Here is a 17,161-nt window from a genome sequence, read left to right as displayed (position 1 = left end):
TCATCCAGCCACTGGTCTCTCTCTAACCCGGACGGTAAAGTTGGTCGGCTTCACAAACCACCTGTTCTCCGTCTCCCAGTTCGCACGCCCCGTACTGAAATCAAAGGTCCGGATGATCCGCGGGATCAGTTTTGACATTTCCAGAATGGAGATGTGCTTTCCCATGCACGTCCTAGTCCCAAGGCCGAACTGCAGTCGTCAGTATGTCGTATACGAGAGAAGTAGGAGAGACCTACAGGCATGTACATCTCATTCATGGCTTTGAGTTTCTCCGGATTACTCTCCGCCTCGATCCATCTCTCTGGACGGAATGTTGTCGCCTCCGGGAAGACTTCCTCATCGTAATGGGCCACCCAGGTGTTAATCCCCACCACCGTACCAGCAGGGAAGAAATAGCCGTTGATCTCGGCCCCTCCGTCTGGAACCACCCTCCACAGCGGCAAGCCCGTAGCACTGTGCATACGCAGCGCCTCCTTGATGACAGCCTGGAAATACGGCATCTCCTGACTCTCCCTGAAGGTGACTTTGTCACTGCACTTTCCCGCAGCTGCAAACTCGTCGATCTCGCGCCTGAGTTTCTCCATGACCTCCGGATAACGCAGGAGATAATACATGATGGCCGACAGACTGATGGCAGTGGTGTCCGAGCCCGCAATGACGTTGGACATCCCCATCATGAAAACATGATAATCCGTCACCTTCTCCGGATCCTTGTCCCGCGCCAGGATCATCTTCTCGACAAAGCTCTGCGTCGCCAGAGGACCGCGCTCGGCTTGCCCAAGGTCAGCCTTTACAGAGAGATCTCTGATCTTCTCCTGGACGAATCGCATGATATACGCTCTTCCCGCTGCACCAGACCAGCTGAACCGGCTCAGTGGCCCAAAAAGCCGCGGATGCCACTCGGGGTATATGCCCACAAGCGTACTGTACGTCATCAGCCGCTGCAGCGCGGCAATCGTCCCTTCGATATCCTCTCCGCGATCGAGGAAGCCTCCAAACGTCAGCCGCACACTGGCCCAACAAGGCAAGCCGACTCACCAAACCGCTGCCCATAAGTGATATCCCCAATGACATCAAACGCATAACACTGGAACCAATGACCCAGGTTGAACTCCTCGCCGCGGGCCGCGAATTCCCGCAGCCGCATGCAGAAGAGATCCGCGCACCGATCCACAAACTCCTCGTAATGCACGAGCGAGGTCATGGAGTAAAGGCTCGAGAACCGCTTGCGCGTTTCCGCTACAATCGCTCAGCATTCTATCACGGAGTGATAAGAGCCAAGGAGAGGAGGTGATGCATACCATGCCTTTTAATGTCCCGATCAGGAAACAAAGTCCACTGGTTTGGATCCGGGTGCTTCCACCCCTCGTACCAGGCGGATTTGGTGAACTTGCTCCCCGTCCCGTAGACGGTCTTTACGGCTGCCCGCCCGGAGATACTATAGTGGTCTGGGGCGATGCGGACGACGGGCCCGTATCGCAGGTGCAGGGCGATATTGTCTTTCTCGAAGTGGCCAGTTCGCACGCGGTGGAAGTACCAGAGTTTCGTGAGGCGGGCGAGGAAGGGGCCTGGGATTCGGCGGAGGGAGAGGGTGCGGAGGGTTGTGGAGAGAGTGCAGAGGAAGGGGTAGAGGATAAGGATGAGTATGGGTATTAGGATGAGATACATTTTGTTGACATTGATGATGGAGATTGAGTTTTGGTGTAGATGTCGTCAGGTATACTACTACTATAGATATATATCTCTGTGTGTGGTGGAAAATTGGAGATGCTCATGCTCCACCCCCGCCCCCACCGCCACTGTGGGGTCTCTCTGGGGCAGCTATAAGCTATAATGTGTGACGTAGAACCAAGGCACTATTCGGCTTTACCCCAGATGAAAAATATGCTCATGAGTACGGAGTAATATCATGGATACACTTTAGGCCGCAGTACCCGAGTCCTAATGACGTCCAAACGGTTTTCTCGGTACTGTTTCTGATGTACGAGGAAGGGGAGATGACCCMGAGGCCGGTGTTGGGTGTCCACTGCTACCAGCTTTGGAGGTTATGGTTAGCTGTTTATATTGAGTATGAGGAGATTCATTAAGATTAAGGTTATTTAACTGTCTCGCATATCGAACCCTGAAGCCAGTCATCATTGGGTAGGGCCGCACCGTAGGCATAATACATATAAAGGAAGATAGACGAAAGTAAGACCGTCAGATGTTACAATATTATTCTCAGTTGCCTGCCTACAACGAAACTGGGATACTGATATTGCTCAACTCCCTGATATCCGTTCATCAAAAAGCGACATAGAGGGAATCGGGACACCCTCTCCTACAGAACAAACCGGAGGAGAACCCTTCCCCAGCCTCCTATCCAACCGATTCGACAACGACCGCGCAGCCACAAACGCCATATCCGATTTCGTCCCCAGACACCACAGCGCCGAGATACAGAACTCGCAGTTCCGCCTTGCATACTCCGAGGGACCATCCGGCCTATAGCCATGCGATAGCGGCGTGATATCATCAAGAAGAATGTACGCCGCCTTGGCGAAACACCGAATAAGCACGACCGTCCACGGCTCAGTCAGAAACGCAGCCTCGTTCACCGCGTCGTGGTAGAACCGGATGCGATTGGCCAGAGACTTCCGGCCCTGCAGACTGCGTTGCGCGATTGCCCCGACAGCGAGCGCGTTGTCCCGTCGGAGGGTGGCGACAAAGTCGATTGCGATGCGGGCTTCGCGGCGGCTTTCCAGGCCGAGGCGGCCCTCGTCGATGCCTTTCACGGTGTCGGCTAGCAGCATGGCTGCGAGGTGCCAGTGGCCTGCGACGATGACGTACCAGGACTGGATGCGCGGGGGGAGGTCGTCGTGGTTGGCGTTGCAGCTCTGGAAGAATTGCTTGTATGTGGTGTTCCAATGCTGATAGATACGGAGAGTCTTCTGGATGATCTCCTCCAGGCGCTCAGGGCTGGCGCCGCGGTAGACGAGGGTTTGGAGGCGGGTGACCTGTCGGAAGAGCAGGACTTTGACGGGGCTTGCGTCGGAGAGGATCTCTGCAGCTTCTTCATAGGAGCATGGCCAGCGGGGCGGGTTCGAGCCCTGGCGTGCGGCCCGTTTGTGGAGGAAGAAGTCGCCCCATAGGTCTTGTTTCTCCTTCAAGGCGCGGGTGTATGTGATGTTCCAGCCGTCGAGGTCGACGTTGCTGTCGGTTTTTGCGTTGGACGGCGACACGGACGTTATCTGGCTGTCCTCGTCTGAGATGGCCAGCGGACGCTGATACATGGCGGCCTGCAGGGTATCGAACATGACCACCAGCCAGAAAAGAAGGTTGACGGTTTCCTGGTGCTCGGGGTCGGCGTAGAACGCGTCCGTCTGTGGAGGGGGTGTATCGGCCATGCTGGGTAGATCGATATTGCTCTCCTGCGGCGAACTTTGTGACTTTGGTTTCTGCCGCTCCAGGCGCGTCAGTTTATATCGGATGGAAAACAGCTGTCGCACAGCCGCCTCCATGAACAAGGGCGCGCTGTCATTCTCCAGCAACTCATGAAGTTCCATATCCTCGTCGACATTGAGCGGACGCTGTCCGACGGAGAAGATGATGTTCGCAAAAGCCACCCGGAAAGAGGGAATACCGGCGGCATTCTCCAGAGCACGGCGCGCCTGGTTCCAGAGGTTCTCTCGGATGACACGCTCGTGCTGCGCGACGGGCGAGGTCGGCGAAAAGCCATTGCTTCTGGGCATCTTCTGTGCCCACTGCGAGGCAAACGCCATGATCGCGGTGTGGAGAGCTCTCGATGCCATTTTCTCTTCTGCGGCACTCAGATTTCGACCACGAACGGAGGAGTACGCTCGATCTAGACGACATACTCGAGTACAGATCCGGTTCGTCCAGTTCGGTCCCCATGCCGCTTGCGCTTTACTGGACAGCCCACCCGGTGAGGTGTATAGGACTGCCGTGTTGTAGGGACAGTTCTGCTCTGTGAGCCAGCAGGACAATGCATTCTCCATGCTGTCATGGTATATGCGGATGAGATTCTGTGTCATCATCGAGCGGGCATAGCTGTCAGAAATATTATCGGAAAGAACAAATAGATTGTCTTTATTCCCAAACGGATGTACACTGTCCGCTGTGAAAGTTGGTAGACCGTCACCGCTGCTATCCGGTATCACAAAGCCAGGGGACGAGGAGTAATAAGAACCGCTCAATCCCGGACTTGAATCATCAAACTGTTGAAGCAAATCGAGAGTCTCGTCGAGAGAGTGCGGTCCCGAGCTCGACAAGCTCTGCTGGTAGTAGTCAAAGCTCGAGCCACTGTCCTCGGCCGAGCCGGACGTTTCCGCATTGCTCGGCGGCACCTGTGCTGTGTTTGCGTTCCAAAGCATGATACTGAACGGGTCGAGTTCAGATTCCCTGCTTCTCAGCGGTATTGAGATGGCATTCGGCTGCATCGACCAAGTTCCTGGCTGATCGACAGAACCGCTCGACGACACTCTATTCCCGGCACTGCCAGATAACCACGACGAGGAGTACAGCATATCGTCCAGCAGGTCCGTCTCCGAGCGACTTGAAACCACATCTCCCTCAGCTCTAGGCAAGTTGCTCGCATTACGACTTTTCTGCTTTCGAACCCCCCGCGCGGCGGCCCGGTTTTCAGCTAACCAGTTGAACGTACATTCTCGATTGTATTTCCTGCAGTTCGAGCACGGGATATTGAGATTGCTCTCTGCTAGCACCCTTCGACTGCTCGCCTCGTGGCGTGCTGCTGATGCTCCTGCTACAGGTGAATTTGAACCGTGCCGGTCTCTCCGAGCGGGAGCATCGCACGCCCTCTTCCCCTTCCGACATGGATCGCAGCTGTGGTGTTGGCGTCGTCGGTGAGGCTCCATCGCGGCACTTGAAATAACTGTCTAAACGCTAATGATTGTCCGCATACCGATTCGGCTATTACCGGGTTCGATGGCTATTGTGGAGTGAGAGCTAAAGATATTTGTTGGAGATACGGTATGGGGGGAGACTTCATGGTTAGGTGGGTTTTGAAGCTTCGAGCCAAGAGGACAATGCGGGGTCTGGGGATTCGCGGACTTTAGTGTTAGAGGAAGGAGTCCACGAGACTTGACTGGTCTATCGATGCCTAAATCTAGACGCACTAGATAGAGCCGTTGGAGCAGAGTGGTGCTCTGGTTGGCGGTTGGATTGTGGTGGCTGTTGCTATATCCACTTCTTGTTGGCGGGCGGAGATACCCCATGGGGAGTTGCCGTTGGAGAGCTTCAGCCTTTCGGGGCACCGGAAGTATAGAGTTTTAAACAAAGAATGATAGATGGACGGCGAATTGGCCAATCATATAGAAATAATCAAAGCAACTACTCAATCCCTACGGCAGAGAGCCTAATCCTGAACCAGACCACGGTAGACAGCAGACTCTACATCCAGCCAAAGACGCAAAACCTGAGGATCGGCAAAGGGCAAGAGCTGAGTGCAGATCATCCCTGCGACCCCTTTCTCCCTATCGCACCACCACCACAGATTTGCCAGTCCCGCCCAGTGCGCCGTCCCTTCAGACCGTCCCGTTGCTCCTCCGGTCAGCATAAACGTGAGTCCCCATCCCTGAGGTGTCGACGATGGGTACAGATGACTTATTGCATTGGTGAGGTCACGTTTCGAGGCTGGGATTCCTTGTGCCGCGAAATTGGGAATATTGGGAATCTGGTTTCGGAACATCTCGTCGACTGTCGCTTTCTCGAGTATTTGCTTGCCAGTGATTGGCGAGATGCCGTCGTTTAGGAGTGTAGCAAGGATTTCTGCGCCGTTGCGGACAATCAGTATTTTCTCAGAATAGCAGGTATAGTACGAGAGACACATACGACAGTAATCTTGTGGTTTAGCGAAACAGCCCGCTCCACCACTGTTGAAGCACGACTTGATGTCCTCGGCGGTCTGCACAACCAGAGGCCGCCGAAGCAGGTGGTCTCGACCGGAGAGCTGGCCTTGAGCGTCTCTCTGATTCATGTACGCCAAGTTCTCCTTCATTGACGCCGATGGAAACATCGAAATGTTGTTCAGCCCAAGGGGCTCAAAGATGTTGCGGTGGTAATAGTCGTTCAATGACTGTCCTGTGACTCGCTCCACCATGACTCCTGCCCAGTCGATGTTGACCTTAAACATGAATTAGATGAGGGAAATAGGAGCAGCTTTGCTAGCTGGACGAACACACCCCATATTCCCACTTCTCCCCAGGCTGATGAACCAATGGCTGCAGAATATCGTAGATGTGTCCTGAGAACTCGTCGTAACCAATCGGCTTGCTATAGTCTCTCAGCTTTTCATTAAAAAATGTATAGCCAAAGCCAGCTTTGTCCCCAGTCAGTCAGCAATTGCTTTTACGAGAAAGCATCTACTCACCGGTATGGTTTAACAGCATCCTCAAGGTGATTCCTCCGCGCTTCTCGACCAACGCCCCATCATCCTGCAGCACCTTCACCTCTTTCAGCTCAGGGCAAATCTTCTCAACCTGATCGGAATCATCCAAGTTCAAAAGCCCCTGTTCGACAAGCTGCATACACGCAATTCCCGTGATCATTTTCGTGCACGAGGCAATCCAGAAGATACTGTCGAGCGTCATCGGCTCTTCAGAGCCATACCCACGCTTTCCACTCGCATGCGCAAAGTGTTCTTTGCCATCCTTGCCAACGACCACCACCACTGCACCTGGGATACCCTTTTCTTGGTCTGCGCATGCTGCATCTACTCTCTTTTTGAGAGCACTCACCACTTGAGAGGAGAGAGAAGCCATTGTGAGAAGTAGAAACCCAGTTATCTGTGGTCAAATCCCGTCCTTGCTTGAGTGATCGAACTGGATATAACGGGCGTCGTTACCCCTCATCATACGACCATACCTCAGTGGTCGGCATCGAGCGTCCCACAAATTGCAGTTTTGAATCTAGTAAGTGGGCTAGAACAAAGCCAAGTGGAGTCAGGACTGGACCTGAACTGTCTCCCACTGATTGCTACAATGGACTCAAGGTTTGCGGAACCGCACGCTGATACCTCGGTCAGAACTGCGATGGTCACCCTCCAGAATTTGTCTATCAGTGCGGATCCGCACTGATATGCAAGCCAGTGACAATGTGGTGACGATTATCTGCCGATTGTTTGTGGTGTTGCTTTTTGCGTGCGGGGAAGACGAGGAGAGAAGCGGAGGTATGCTCCGCGTCTACATACTGGCAGAAGTACCTTGCATGCTTGTCGGTAACTTATCTTTCGAGCCCCTATGATTCCCCTACACTGAGTGCGTCAAGAGGGGAAAGCAAGTCGAGTATGTCCATGGTGATAGGAAAAGCCTCGGCTGAGTTGAGGGTGATAATGCGTGCTTCATGCAGTCTGTGTAACAATCCCAGTCTAGGCGCCTCCTACATCGGCTTATACAGGTGATCCTTGTCCAGGTTTCAGCAAGAGGGGCTGGATATGTTTGCCTGGACGAGCATGGGTTACTCGTGAACTGCATAGGGAGCATTGAGCTCAAGACTACTTAAAGTAGGTTGAAATCATCGGTTACACGTCAGGTTCGCTAAAGACCTGAATCAAAGTAATTGACTCATAGCTCAACCTCAACATGCATATCAGGAAGGAACTTAGTGAATATGTCTCCCGTCGGGGCACGACTGGGCCCTACGCTGATAACCTCAACGTCGATGTCCTGATCGTGGGAGCCGGATTCGGCGGCATCTACTGCCTTTATGAAATGCGGAAGCTAGGTCTCAAGACCGTCATATACGAGGCCGGCGATGATGTGGGCGGCACCTGGCGCTGGAACTGTTATCCAGGAGCCGCGGTGGACTCGGAAATTCCAGAGTACCAGTATTCCATTCCAGAGACTTGGAAGGATTGGACCTGGTCGACCAACTACCCCAACTACGAGGAGCTGAGACGCTACTTTGACCATGTTGACCAGGTGCTCCAGGTAAAGAAGGACTGCGCCTTCAACAGCGTGGTGGTGGAGGCCCGGTTTAACACAGACGAGGGCCGCTGGCACGTCAAAACGGCCGACGGGAGAATGGCATCCTCAAAGTACCTCATCATAGCCGCTGGATTCTCTGCAAAGCGGTACATTCCCGAGTGGCCGGGAATGGATGAATTCAAGGGCATCGTCCATCACTCCTCCTTTTGGCCGGGCGAGCACACAATCGATGTCCGAGGAAAGCGCTGCGCCATTATCGGCACCGGCGCGTCAGGCGTCCAAGTGACGCAGGCCTGGGGCCCAAAGGCCGGCTCGCTCAAAGTCTTCCAACGGACCCCCAACTTGGCCATTCCCATGCGGAAACGCCCCCTATCCGTCGAGTCTCAGCAAGCAGCCAAAGCACTATATCCAGAACTGTTCTCGCTCCGCGAAAAGGCCTTCGCGGGATTCCTGTATACATTCTCCGAAAAGAGTTTATGGGAAGATAACGAAGAAGAACGGGACGCTTTTCTCGAGAAGGTATGGGCAGATGGGGGCTTCCGCTTCTGGGTCGCCAGCTACCGCGACTATCTCTTCGACGCTGAAGCCAACCGCATCGTGTACGACTTCTGGTGCAAGAAGGTCCGCCAGCGCATCGGCGATCCCAAGGCTCGAGAGCTGCTCGCGCCGCGCGAGTTACCGCACTACTTCGGCGTCAAGCGTCCTTGTCTTGAGGAAAATTACTTTGAGCAGTTCAATCGGGAGAATGTCGAGGTGGTGGATATCAAGAATAACCCCATCGTCGCGTTCACCGAGACCGGCATCAAGCTCGAAGATGGCACAGTACACGAGGTCGATGTCGTCTGCGTCGCGACTGGATTCGACGTCACCACCGGCGGTATGACCAGCATGGGATTGACTAGCATCCACGACACGACACTCAAAGACGAGTGGAAGGACGGCACGTACACGTATCTTGGCCTGACGGTCAGCGGGTACCCGAATATGTTTCATCTGTATGGACCGCAAGGACCGACGCTGCTCAGCAACGGACCCACGACCGTGGAGGTACAGGGCCGCTGGATTGCAGACGCGATCAAGCAGATTGAGCGGCAGGGGATCAAGTATATTGACCCTCTCCCGGAATCAGCTCATGCTTGGAAGAAACGGATCAATGAACTTTCGGACCTCTCGCTCTTCCCTACTACCAAGTCCACGTATATGGGTGGGAGCATCCCTGGGAAAGTGTTTGAGCAGGGAAATTATGCGGGCGGTGTACCGCAGTATTTGACTGAGATTCGCGCCGCTCTCCCGAATTTCGATGGGTTCAATACTGTTAAATATTAGGCAGGATACCCTGCGTTTGGAGATAGTCAATCCTTTCTATTAGCTCCTAGTTACAAACGCTTGCTTCCATTCCAATTCCGAAAAAACCAGACACCGTACCTTGCGTTTCAAACCAATATACATAGCGCAAGTCCGCATAGATATAAGGAAATTTTGTCAAAGGGGAGAAAGGCAGAAATAGTACATGAGTTGGGAAAAGCATAACCAGACATGACAAATCATCCTGATCAACTGCAGAGGGCCGCCATTGCGTCAATCACTTCCTATCGCCCCAAAGCCCGACAATACCCATAGCAAGCGCAATTCCCGAGCATACTGCTCTAGCACACTGCAGCCGTCTCTCGCGAGCCATCTCCTCCCGGACACTCTCGCCATTCACCGACTCCTCCTCGGCCTCAACAACGACAAGGTCCTCGTCCTTCTTGGCGCCGTTCCTGCGAGGGAAGGACATGCACCCGGAGTCCTCGATGAGGCTCTGAGCCCAGGCCTTGAGGCCGAGTTCCCGGTGGAACCAGAAGTCCATTCCGTATGACCCGACGATGGACGCGACGCACATCCAGATGAGGTAGGGGTGTTTACGGTGCTTGGGTGAAAGGGAGTATGCGAAGATGAGGCAGCCGTTGGCAATGTTTGTCAGTCGTAAACCATGTTTGCGGTTGAGGCGCTTGACTTCATTGAGAGATCGGAGAGCGTTGGCAGAGGTGGGGAGAAGGCTCAAGGAGGGGATTGTGACAGCGGAGGCGGAGTAGGATAGGCCCTGTGATGGTCTTTTTAGTCTCTTGATCCGACATATTGGAGTTATAAGTTCGAGCGCAAATCTACGAATGGTCAGTGTAGAGACTTACTGTGAGAATGCCCAAGGACACCGTTCCCACGAATTTAGTGACGGTGATAGGGCACGCCATTATGCTAGATGGCACGTTGATGACAAAAGTAGTGATTCTCACAATGTCACAGCAGATGTCGATTTTTGTTGGTATCGACGCAGACAATCCAACGCGTGATTTGATGCGGAAGAAGATGGATCACAATCATGGAGCCCTTAGAAGGAAGGTGGAGAAGCCGCCGAAAAGTGACGTCGGGAATATGGGCCGACCAACCAATGGCTGACCGCCAATTAGGTAGCTTGTTGTTTGTGCCTTACAGCCTGAGGCACCTGCACCTAGAATCTTCGATGCAAAAAGCAAAGTATGCGCCAAAGTAGGTATCCATAGAGCAGTAATCAAAGACACTTGAAGGAGACTAATTGGCTTGTTTGAGACATCTACTATCAGCGAGGTCTTGATCCGTCAGCATCTACTCCATATGAAGCATACTAGACTTGACATGTGACCGGCGTATCTGTGGTCAGCACAAGCGCCATCAGACTACACAAAAACTGAAATCCGATCGACTACTTGAATTATAAAAATCATACTGAGGACATCAATATCATCTTTGACTATTTTGGTGCTGTTTGAGGTTGAGTAAACACTAATCATTAATCGGACATTCCGAGGCTCCCTACCGAACAGCCGCGGCATCTTGGCCACTGTGGGGTATGGGATACAGCTAGCTGGCCCTACACTAATGCACTAACTTGAGCTACCATCTCGTTTCAATTCATCTATCTGGGGTTTGAACTCTGTTGATCTGTCAAGAGCTAGAATCTATCAACAGTTCAATCAAGACAACATTGTCACCGCGGAAATGTCACTTCCCACCGAAGACTACATCAGCGACTCCTGGAAAGAGGGCCTCTTCAGTGAGTCCCCCATTGAACTCATAGCAACCAACCCGCTAACATAACGTCCAGCAAACAAAGTCGTCTTCTGCACAGGTGGCGCAGGCACCATCTGCAGTGCGCAGGTTCGCGCACTCGTCCATCTAGGCGCGGATGCATGCATCGTCGGCCGAAATGTCGAGAAGACCGAAAAGGCAGCCAAGGACATTGCGACCGCTCGTCCAGGAGCCAAGGTCATCGGCATTGGCGCAGTTGATGTCCGCAAGTATGATGATCTGAAGAATGCCGTCGATCGCTGCGTCAAGGAGCTCGGGGCTATCGACTTTGTCATGTAGGCTGCCCCCGTCGAGTTCAATGCACTTTGCTAACAGGAGTCCATGATAGCGCCGGTGCAGCTGGCAATTTCCTGGCTTCTATCCAGCAGCTGTCGGTAAATGCTTTCAAGTCGGTGATTGATATCGATGTGCTGGGGTCATACAATACCCTCAAAGCGACGATTCCTCACCTCGTCGAATCCGCGAAGAAGCACAGGGTTGACTCGGAGACTCGTACGTTATCCCGTTTCAGGCTTGGATCGCATCTGACCGTTTTATAGTGCGGCCCTCGCCGCTCGGCACCGGTGGACGCATCATCTTCGTCAGCGCCACGATCCACTACCGCGCAATGCCTTTCCAGGCGCATGTGGCCGTCGCCAAAGCCGGCATCGACGCCTTGTCTCACACCGTGTCCATCGAGTATGGTCCGCTGGGCGTGACTTCGAATATCATTGCTCCTGGACCCATCGCTTCCACAGAGGTACATCGCCCTTTATATGGAGTAACGAATTTTGTATCTAACATTCATAGGGTCTCGACCGCCTCCTGCCTTCTGATATAAAAGAAACATACACCAAATCCCAACCCCTGGGCCGTTTCGGCTCCGTCCGTGATATTGCCGATGCGACGGTCTATCTCTTCTCCAATACCGGTAGTTATGTTTCTGGCCAGGTCCTTGTCGGTAAGTTGTCTTCTGTGCGAATCAAAACCAAAACCCTCTGGCTGACGCGCGGTAGTTGACGGTGCGAGTTGGCGCATGTCGTCTGGCGGTGCGGCGTACGGGCAGCTGCAGTATCCGGATTTCCTGCTCACCGGGGACGCAGTGCAGAACGTCAAAGGGCAGAAGAAATCGAAGCTCTGATTGGGGAATAGATTGCGGAAAGATTACTTTTCTCTTTGTTGGACCCGTATAGATTAGTTTGCGCCTGTTCTACAGTATTATTATAAGACATGCTACGCGTTGCTCCGCGATCATATGATAACTGATAAAATGTCGAAGTGTGAACATATCGAACACGGCATGTTAATGTAAGGTAGCAACCTGGCAGACACCTGATCCAATCGCTGCCGATTGACCGGATGATGTCCTGCACCAATCAAGTACTGTTGGTACAGGTGTCTAAGACAATGCCTTTGTGCTGTTCAATGTCCCAAGTGCTAGGCTGTCTTCCGCCATGCCAACATTGAACAAAGAACAATGACTTGGGCAGAGACATCCTATACACTCAACCCACCCTTCTGAGACCTGCTACTTGGACTGAATATGTGATGTCTTCAACGCGCTATCACCACCACTCGCCCAGATGGCGTGTTCGAGGTGAGTGCAACATTGTAGATAAAATAGCTGTATATAAGAACCTGTGCCCGTCCTTGACCGCAACTTCGGCTCTACTTTGAATTTTCCCACTTCGACTATTCCCTCTCGAAATCCAATCCAACCTTTGTCTACACATCTATATACGCTTTTGTTATACTGAAGACACCCAACAGTTACCAACCATGGATCCCCTCGATCAGCTCACCGATTTCGAATTCCTCCTGGAACAGGTAAGACATGTCAAGAAAGACAGGAATGTCCCGATTCAGGACCAAGCTGAGTATTTTCACAAAACTTTAGTCGACCAGATTGGATCCTTCTCCGAAATAGAGAAGAAGCACATGTACAGATATCTCAAGCTCAGCCGCGATAATGAAGAACTCCAGGCTTCCTACGATGAGCTGAACGAATCGCTCAGCCAAGAACTGCGTAAGGTCGAGTGCAAAACTGCGGAGCTGAAGGACGCCAAAACTGCTCTGAGAGAGGCGCAGAAAGAGTGCGAGGCCAAGGAGGAGTACATCCGCGACGCGGAGACAGCGAATGCTGCCCTCAAGGAGAAGAATGAAGAGCAGAGAAGTCTGATCAAATCGTACAAGCAGGATTGGAAAGATATGAAATATGAGCTGGAGCTCCGTGACAGAACAATCGACGATCTGCAGGCGAGCTTGCGGAGCAAGGGCGCCCTTGTCGATAAATATGAGCGTGAAATCGAGCAATATCGAAAGCAGCGCAAAGAATGGGAACGGCAAGTGGATGAAGTCGCCCAATATCTGGATGACAAGAGCGAGATCTTGAAATGGCTCAATGAAGTAAGCAGACCTTTGAAAGACAAACCAAAAGCATCAGATTCTGGAGCGGCAAGTTCAGGATCATCGAGTGCTGAAGCGTCGAGCTCTGACATACGTAAGGTGTCAGACTCTGTGGTGGGATCAACAACAGATGACGGAGAAGAAGATGAGACAGATTATACTACAGATTCCGAGAAGGAGGGTAAAGCAACCTCTGCGACAGGCTCGTCTAGAGACCGGCGACTGGACCTGCAAGAAAGCGCAATGGACTGTTCGAGTGAGGTGATCGGCGTGGACGAAACGAAGTCAATATGTGGTGCTACCCTTGACGAAGAAATGATGTACTTGTCTGACAGTCTATCAGCTCTGTCCATCGGGGGGGAGGCATCTCCAACGGAATGCCATATGACCGATTGTCACGAGATACCATCTCCCGCAAGCTCGTATGACTTGGATCTTCTACCGCAACGGCGAAAGCGGCGAAAGCAGCGAGCGAAAGAAGTTGAGGACACTGAGTTGGCACGCAAGAGGACCAAGGTCCGCAAACTTTGTGAGAGTCCCGTTCAAACTGATAGTGGAGAAAGTGCCTCATTTGATGTTCAAGATCGCAAACAGAGATCGGCCGAATACTGCGCAAGCCCCGTCCAAACGGACAGCGAGGCAAATCCTTCACTCGATTTTGGAGCAAGCGACCAGGGATCGCATGAGACTCCATTTCCGAGAGACTGCATGAAGACGGCAGAAACAATCTTTACAATTTCACGTGGAGTTCAAACTATCGCCTACCAAATGGACGGACAGGTAACAATCCCGTCAATAGAGTCCCCTGAAGCATCAAGTCGATCACAGCCCCTACTTTTGAATGGACGAAGAGGCCGCTATAGGGATCCTGTATACCTTCCAAAATCATATGCCAGATCCCAACGGCTGACACACCAAGCTCCCGAGCTTGGTGTAAGCAGGCCAAGATATGTCAGTGTGACTCGGCCCGTGCTCAGGAGCAGAGTTGCATCTTGGCCTTTTAATCAAGCCGAGCAACAGAGCTTTGAGCAAGACGACCTTCAGCAGGAGAATATAGAAATCCTGTTAGTGTCACCATCTTCGAACCATGGGAGCGAGTCTCTGGAAGCTGAAGATGACGCTGATCCTGTACTGCAAACAGTTTCGCATAAACCTCACACTGCCATGGGAGGAAAGTGGTGGCTGCCCTTGGCGACGGTGTTGGTCCTGTTGCTGTCCATACTTTCCATACTCTCTCCCGACGGAGAGCGTCGATCGTGGAATCGAGTCAATGCGATGCCACATGATCCCCTGACAAAATTGCGCCAATGTCCAGACCCGCGATGTAAGGTGGTGCGGGCTGCTGAGTGGGAAATTGTTCGAAGGACCGATTCTGATATCTTGCCCTTTGGATGACCAGTCTCGTTATTTCTTGGGCAACATATCTTAAGGAGCTTTGGCGTTTGGTACTAGGCTCTTCTCTTGGGCATTCTTCTGTCAGTACCTCTCGAGAGGTAGACCTTTGGATATTGATTGTCAATGTCAATCAAATCCCGCCAAATGATGTCTTTGCCAGCCCTATGAGTTTGTGCAAGCATAGACTGGCCACAGCGTAAATAATAGATTCAATGTGGCACTCTATACACCATCTATTTCAGGCATCAGTTACATGTGACTCGTACTCCACTCTCCAGAACAAAGAGTCGTAAGCATCTGACCCAATCAGGACTAGTTGGATCGTGTTGCGTCACCCACCTCCGCCCAGCGCCACCACAGCGAATTAAAAACAGCAGACCGTAGGCAACTGTATCGACTTCTCTTTAGCCTCCCCTCCTGACAAGTGAGTGACAATAATAAGCATCAGAGTGATTATCTTCTTCAACCCAAACTCTCGAATCAGCCATCGTTTTCATCAGATATCCGACCCTTGACACCTTTCCTTTTATTCTGACTCTCTTCTTTTGTAACTTTTACCACATGTGTGCTTTTTAAAGCCCGTTGCCGACACAATGAACCTTCGTTCGTTCCTCCTCGGCAGCGCCGTCGCCCTCTGCGCCAATGCATTTCTAGTCGTCCCTGAGATAAATGGTGGAGATGTCGCTCCACAGGGTGATTTTAATGGCCTCCATCCCTTAGAAGCCTTTACTGCTCAGCAACGGCAGATCAAGCTCGTTTGCAACGAGTGCCCGTTCCGCGAAGTGAATGAGAATGGAGATGTCAGCTGGACTGACGGCTTCCTCACCTCTCTGGTGAGTCCGGCTTTCCGTTCTGTTGCAACCCCTATTGTTTTCCAACCGTATCGCTAATTGCTGTAGGCACTGAACTTCTCTATCGAAGATGGTGCTTTGCTGGTCAATGGTCATCAGATCTTCCCGCCCCCTCCCCCATCCGTTATCACTGCCGTTCAGCGCCGGGAACCTGACGGAGCAGAGTCCGACCCCATCTCATTGGGATACGCCGTCGAGTTCATGCCTCTTGGTGTGCCAAATGACGCTCCTATGGAGCTGTCAGCTGTTCGATTCACAGTCCTCGATCTGGACGGTCATCCCGTACCACTCGATACCGTTGCCATCACCATCATCAAGGACTTCAAGGGTAACATCTACATGGCGGAGACCAACTTCGAAGATACGGCTCCGAACCGCCTCTCGTGGAAACAGTGCCGTGGAAAGCCCAAGTGTCTCCGCAAGCTTCTTGTTGAACGCATCCGCGGGCTGTTTGCCGCCGCAAAGGCGCGTGTTCTTGGAATGAGGCCTAGACCCTTTGGTTGTGGCGGTGGTCGTCCTCGTCCTATGCTACACCCCTACCGCCCAGAGGGTGATTCTGATCGCGAGATCGTACCTGGACGCCGACCTGGAGATGAAGGTCCCTTCGGATTTGACGGTCGCCCTCATCACMACCATCACATGCACCATATGCATCGTGGTGGTTGGGAACGTACCCTTTCCCGCATCGTTCGTTTCATTGTTGTTCCCGCGGTTCTCGGTGTTCTTGCCGGGTTGGCCGCTAGCGCTCTCGGTATGTTGGCCGGCCAGATTGTGGTCTTCCTGTGGCAACGGCGCCGTCGCTCCGCTCCCACAGAGAATGTGGAGCAAGGAACTGTGTCAGAGAAGCAGGGTCTGATGACTCAGGCGTCCGACGAGCTTCCCCCTGCTTACAGTGATGATGAGACTGTCGAGGTGTCCGACACCAAGCAGTAAACAGTCGTGTGCAACAATCCGGATTGGTTGATAGGACACGTGAGACAGCAGTTCTGTGCCGATTGAAGAGGATGGCTTGGTGGGACTTGGGCCTATTGGGTTATCGGTGGACGACTCATTTATCATGTTGAATTTGCCTATTCTGCGATCCAGATTAAGCCTTTTGCCACATTCCCTCGGTATTTTCTGTTTGTCTCACACTCGTCGCCCTTTCCTTTGCTTACTATTACGTTACTCTGAGACTTCTATAATGTCGTGGATTAGCAAGCTTTGTTACCACTAGTTAGTAGTGAGCAGCAGCAAGGCAATGGTCTTTTTGTCGGATAGTACTCCGTAGCAAATCCAATCCATGTTGTTTCGGCCTTTCGAGACGATAAATTACAATTTGATTGCATTGTCATCATGACACTAGTCACTACTATCATCTTAACATTTTACTAGGATAACGATCGACGAGGACTAGTGGTGGTCGGAGTCATGTCTCATCCTCCGCATCAGTCACGTGAGTCATTGCGGATGCCTGCCAGGAACACCGTTCGTCTTCCA

The 17,161-nt window shown here is 52.4% G+C and overlaps 8 protein-coding genes across 8 annotated transcripts; 4 read left to right on the top strand and 4 right to left on the bottom strand.

Moving 5' to 3' along the window:
- Asppvi_004536 (cytochrome P450) lies at nt 1-1,668 on the bottom strand (the record flags this gene model as incomplete). The annotated part of the gene is made up of 4 exons (XM_043300487.1): nt 1-189; nt 237-991; nt 1,039-1,239; nt 1,302-1,668. 4 exons carry the CDS (start codon nt 1,666-1,668, stop codon nt 1-3), a joined length of 1,512 nt encoding a protein of 503 aa, XP_043156422.1.
- A 593-nt stretch (nt 1,669-2,261) lies between these two features.
- Nucleotides 2,262-4,877, bottom strand: Asppvi_004535 (putative transcriptional regulatory protein; the record flags this gene model as incomplete). Its single annotated transcript, XM_043300486.1, has 1 exon — nt 2,262-4,877. One exon carries the CDS (start codon nt 4,875-4,877, stop codon nt 2,262-2,264), a length of 2,616 nt encoding a protein of 871 aa, XP_043156421.1.
- A 500-nt stretch (nt 4,878-5,377) lies between these two features.
- Asppvi_004534 (serine hydrolase domain-containing protein) lies at nt 5,378-6,782 on the bottom strand (the record flags this gene model as incomplete). Its single annotated transcript, XM_043300485.1, has 3 exons — nt 5,378-6,145; nt 6,204-6,340; nt 6,392-6,782. 3 exons carry the CDS (start codon nt 6,780-6,782, stop codon nt 5,378-5,380), a joined length of 1,296 nt encoding a protein of 431 aa, XP_043156420.1.
- Nucleotides 6,783-7,601: 819 nt separating this feature from the next.
- Nucleotides 7,602-9,272, top strand: Asppvi_004533 (flavin-containing monooxygenase; the record flags this gene model as incomplete). Its single annotated transcript, XM_043300484.1, has 1 exon — nt 7,602-9,272. One exon carries the CDS (start codon nt 7,602-7,604, stop codon nt 9,270-9,272), a length of 1,671 nt encoding a protein of 556 aa, XP_043156419.1.
- Nucleotides 9,273-9,528: 256 nt separating this feature from the next.
- On the bottom strand, nt 9,529-10,177 carry Asppvi_004532 (uncharacterized protein; the record flags this gene model as incomplete). Its single annotated transcript, XM_043300483.1, has 2 exons — nt 9,529-10,029; nt 10,118-10,177. 2 exons carry the CDS (start codon nt 10,175-10,177, stop codon nt 9,529-9,531), a joined length of 561 nt encoding a protein of 186 aa, XP_043156418.1.
- Nucleotides 10,178-10,961: 784 nt separating this feature from the next.
- Asppvi_004531 (SDR family oxidoreductase) lies at nt 10,962-12,171 on the top strand (the record flags this gene model as incomplete). The annotated part of the gene is made up of 6 exons (XM_043300482.1): nt 10,962-11,016; nt 11,068-11,326; nt 11,380-11,543; nt 11,591-11,790; nt 11,841-11,991; nt 12,047-12,171. The coding sequence occupies 6 exons, from the start codon at nt 10,962-10,964 to the stop codon at nt 12,169-12,171; spliced, it is 954 nt and encodes a 317-aa protein (XP_043156417.1).
- Nucleotides 12,172-12,809: 638 nt separating this feature from the next.
- On the top strand, nt 12,810-14,831 carry Asppvi_004530 (uncharacterized protein; the record flags this gene model as incomplete). Its single annotated transcript, XM_043300481.1, has 1 exon — nt 12,810-14,831. The coding sequence occupies one exon, from the start codon at nt 12,810-12,812 to the stop codon at nt 14,829-14,831; it is 2,022 nt and encodes a 673-aa protein (XP_043156416.1).
- Nucleotides 14,832-15,424: 593 nt separating this feature from the next.
- Nucleotides 15,425-16,615, top strand: Asppvi_004529 (uncharacterized protein; the record flags this gene model as incomplete). Its single annotated transcript, XM_043300480.1, has 2 exons — nt 15,425-15,664; nt 15,731-16,615. The coding sequence occupies 2 exons, from the start codon at nt 15,425-15,427 to the stop codon at nt 16,613-16,615; spliced, it is 1,125 nt and encodes a 374-aa protein (XP_043156415.1).
- Nucleotides 16,616-17,161: the final 546 nt, after the last annotated feature.

Source organism: Aspergillus pseudoviridinutans, assembly GCF_018340605.1.
Source record: "Aspergillus pseudoviridinutans IFM 55266 DNA, scaffold_3, whole genome shotgun sequence".
Classification (NCBI taxonomy): Eukaryota; Fungi; Ascomycota; class Eurotiomycetes; order Eurotiales; family Aspergillaceae; genus Aspergillus; species Aspergillus pseudoviridinutans.
This window is presented reverse-complemented; position numbering and strand designations above follow the sequence as displayed.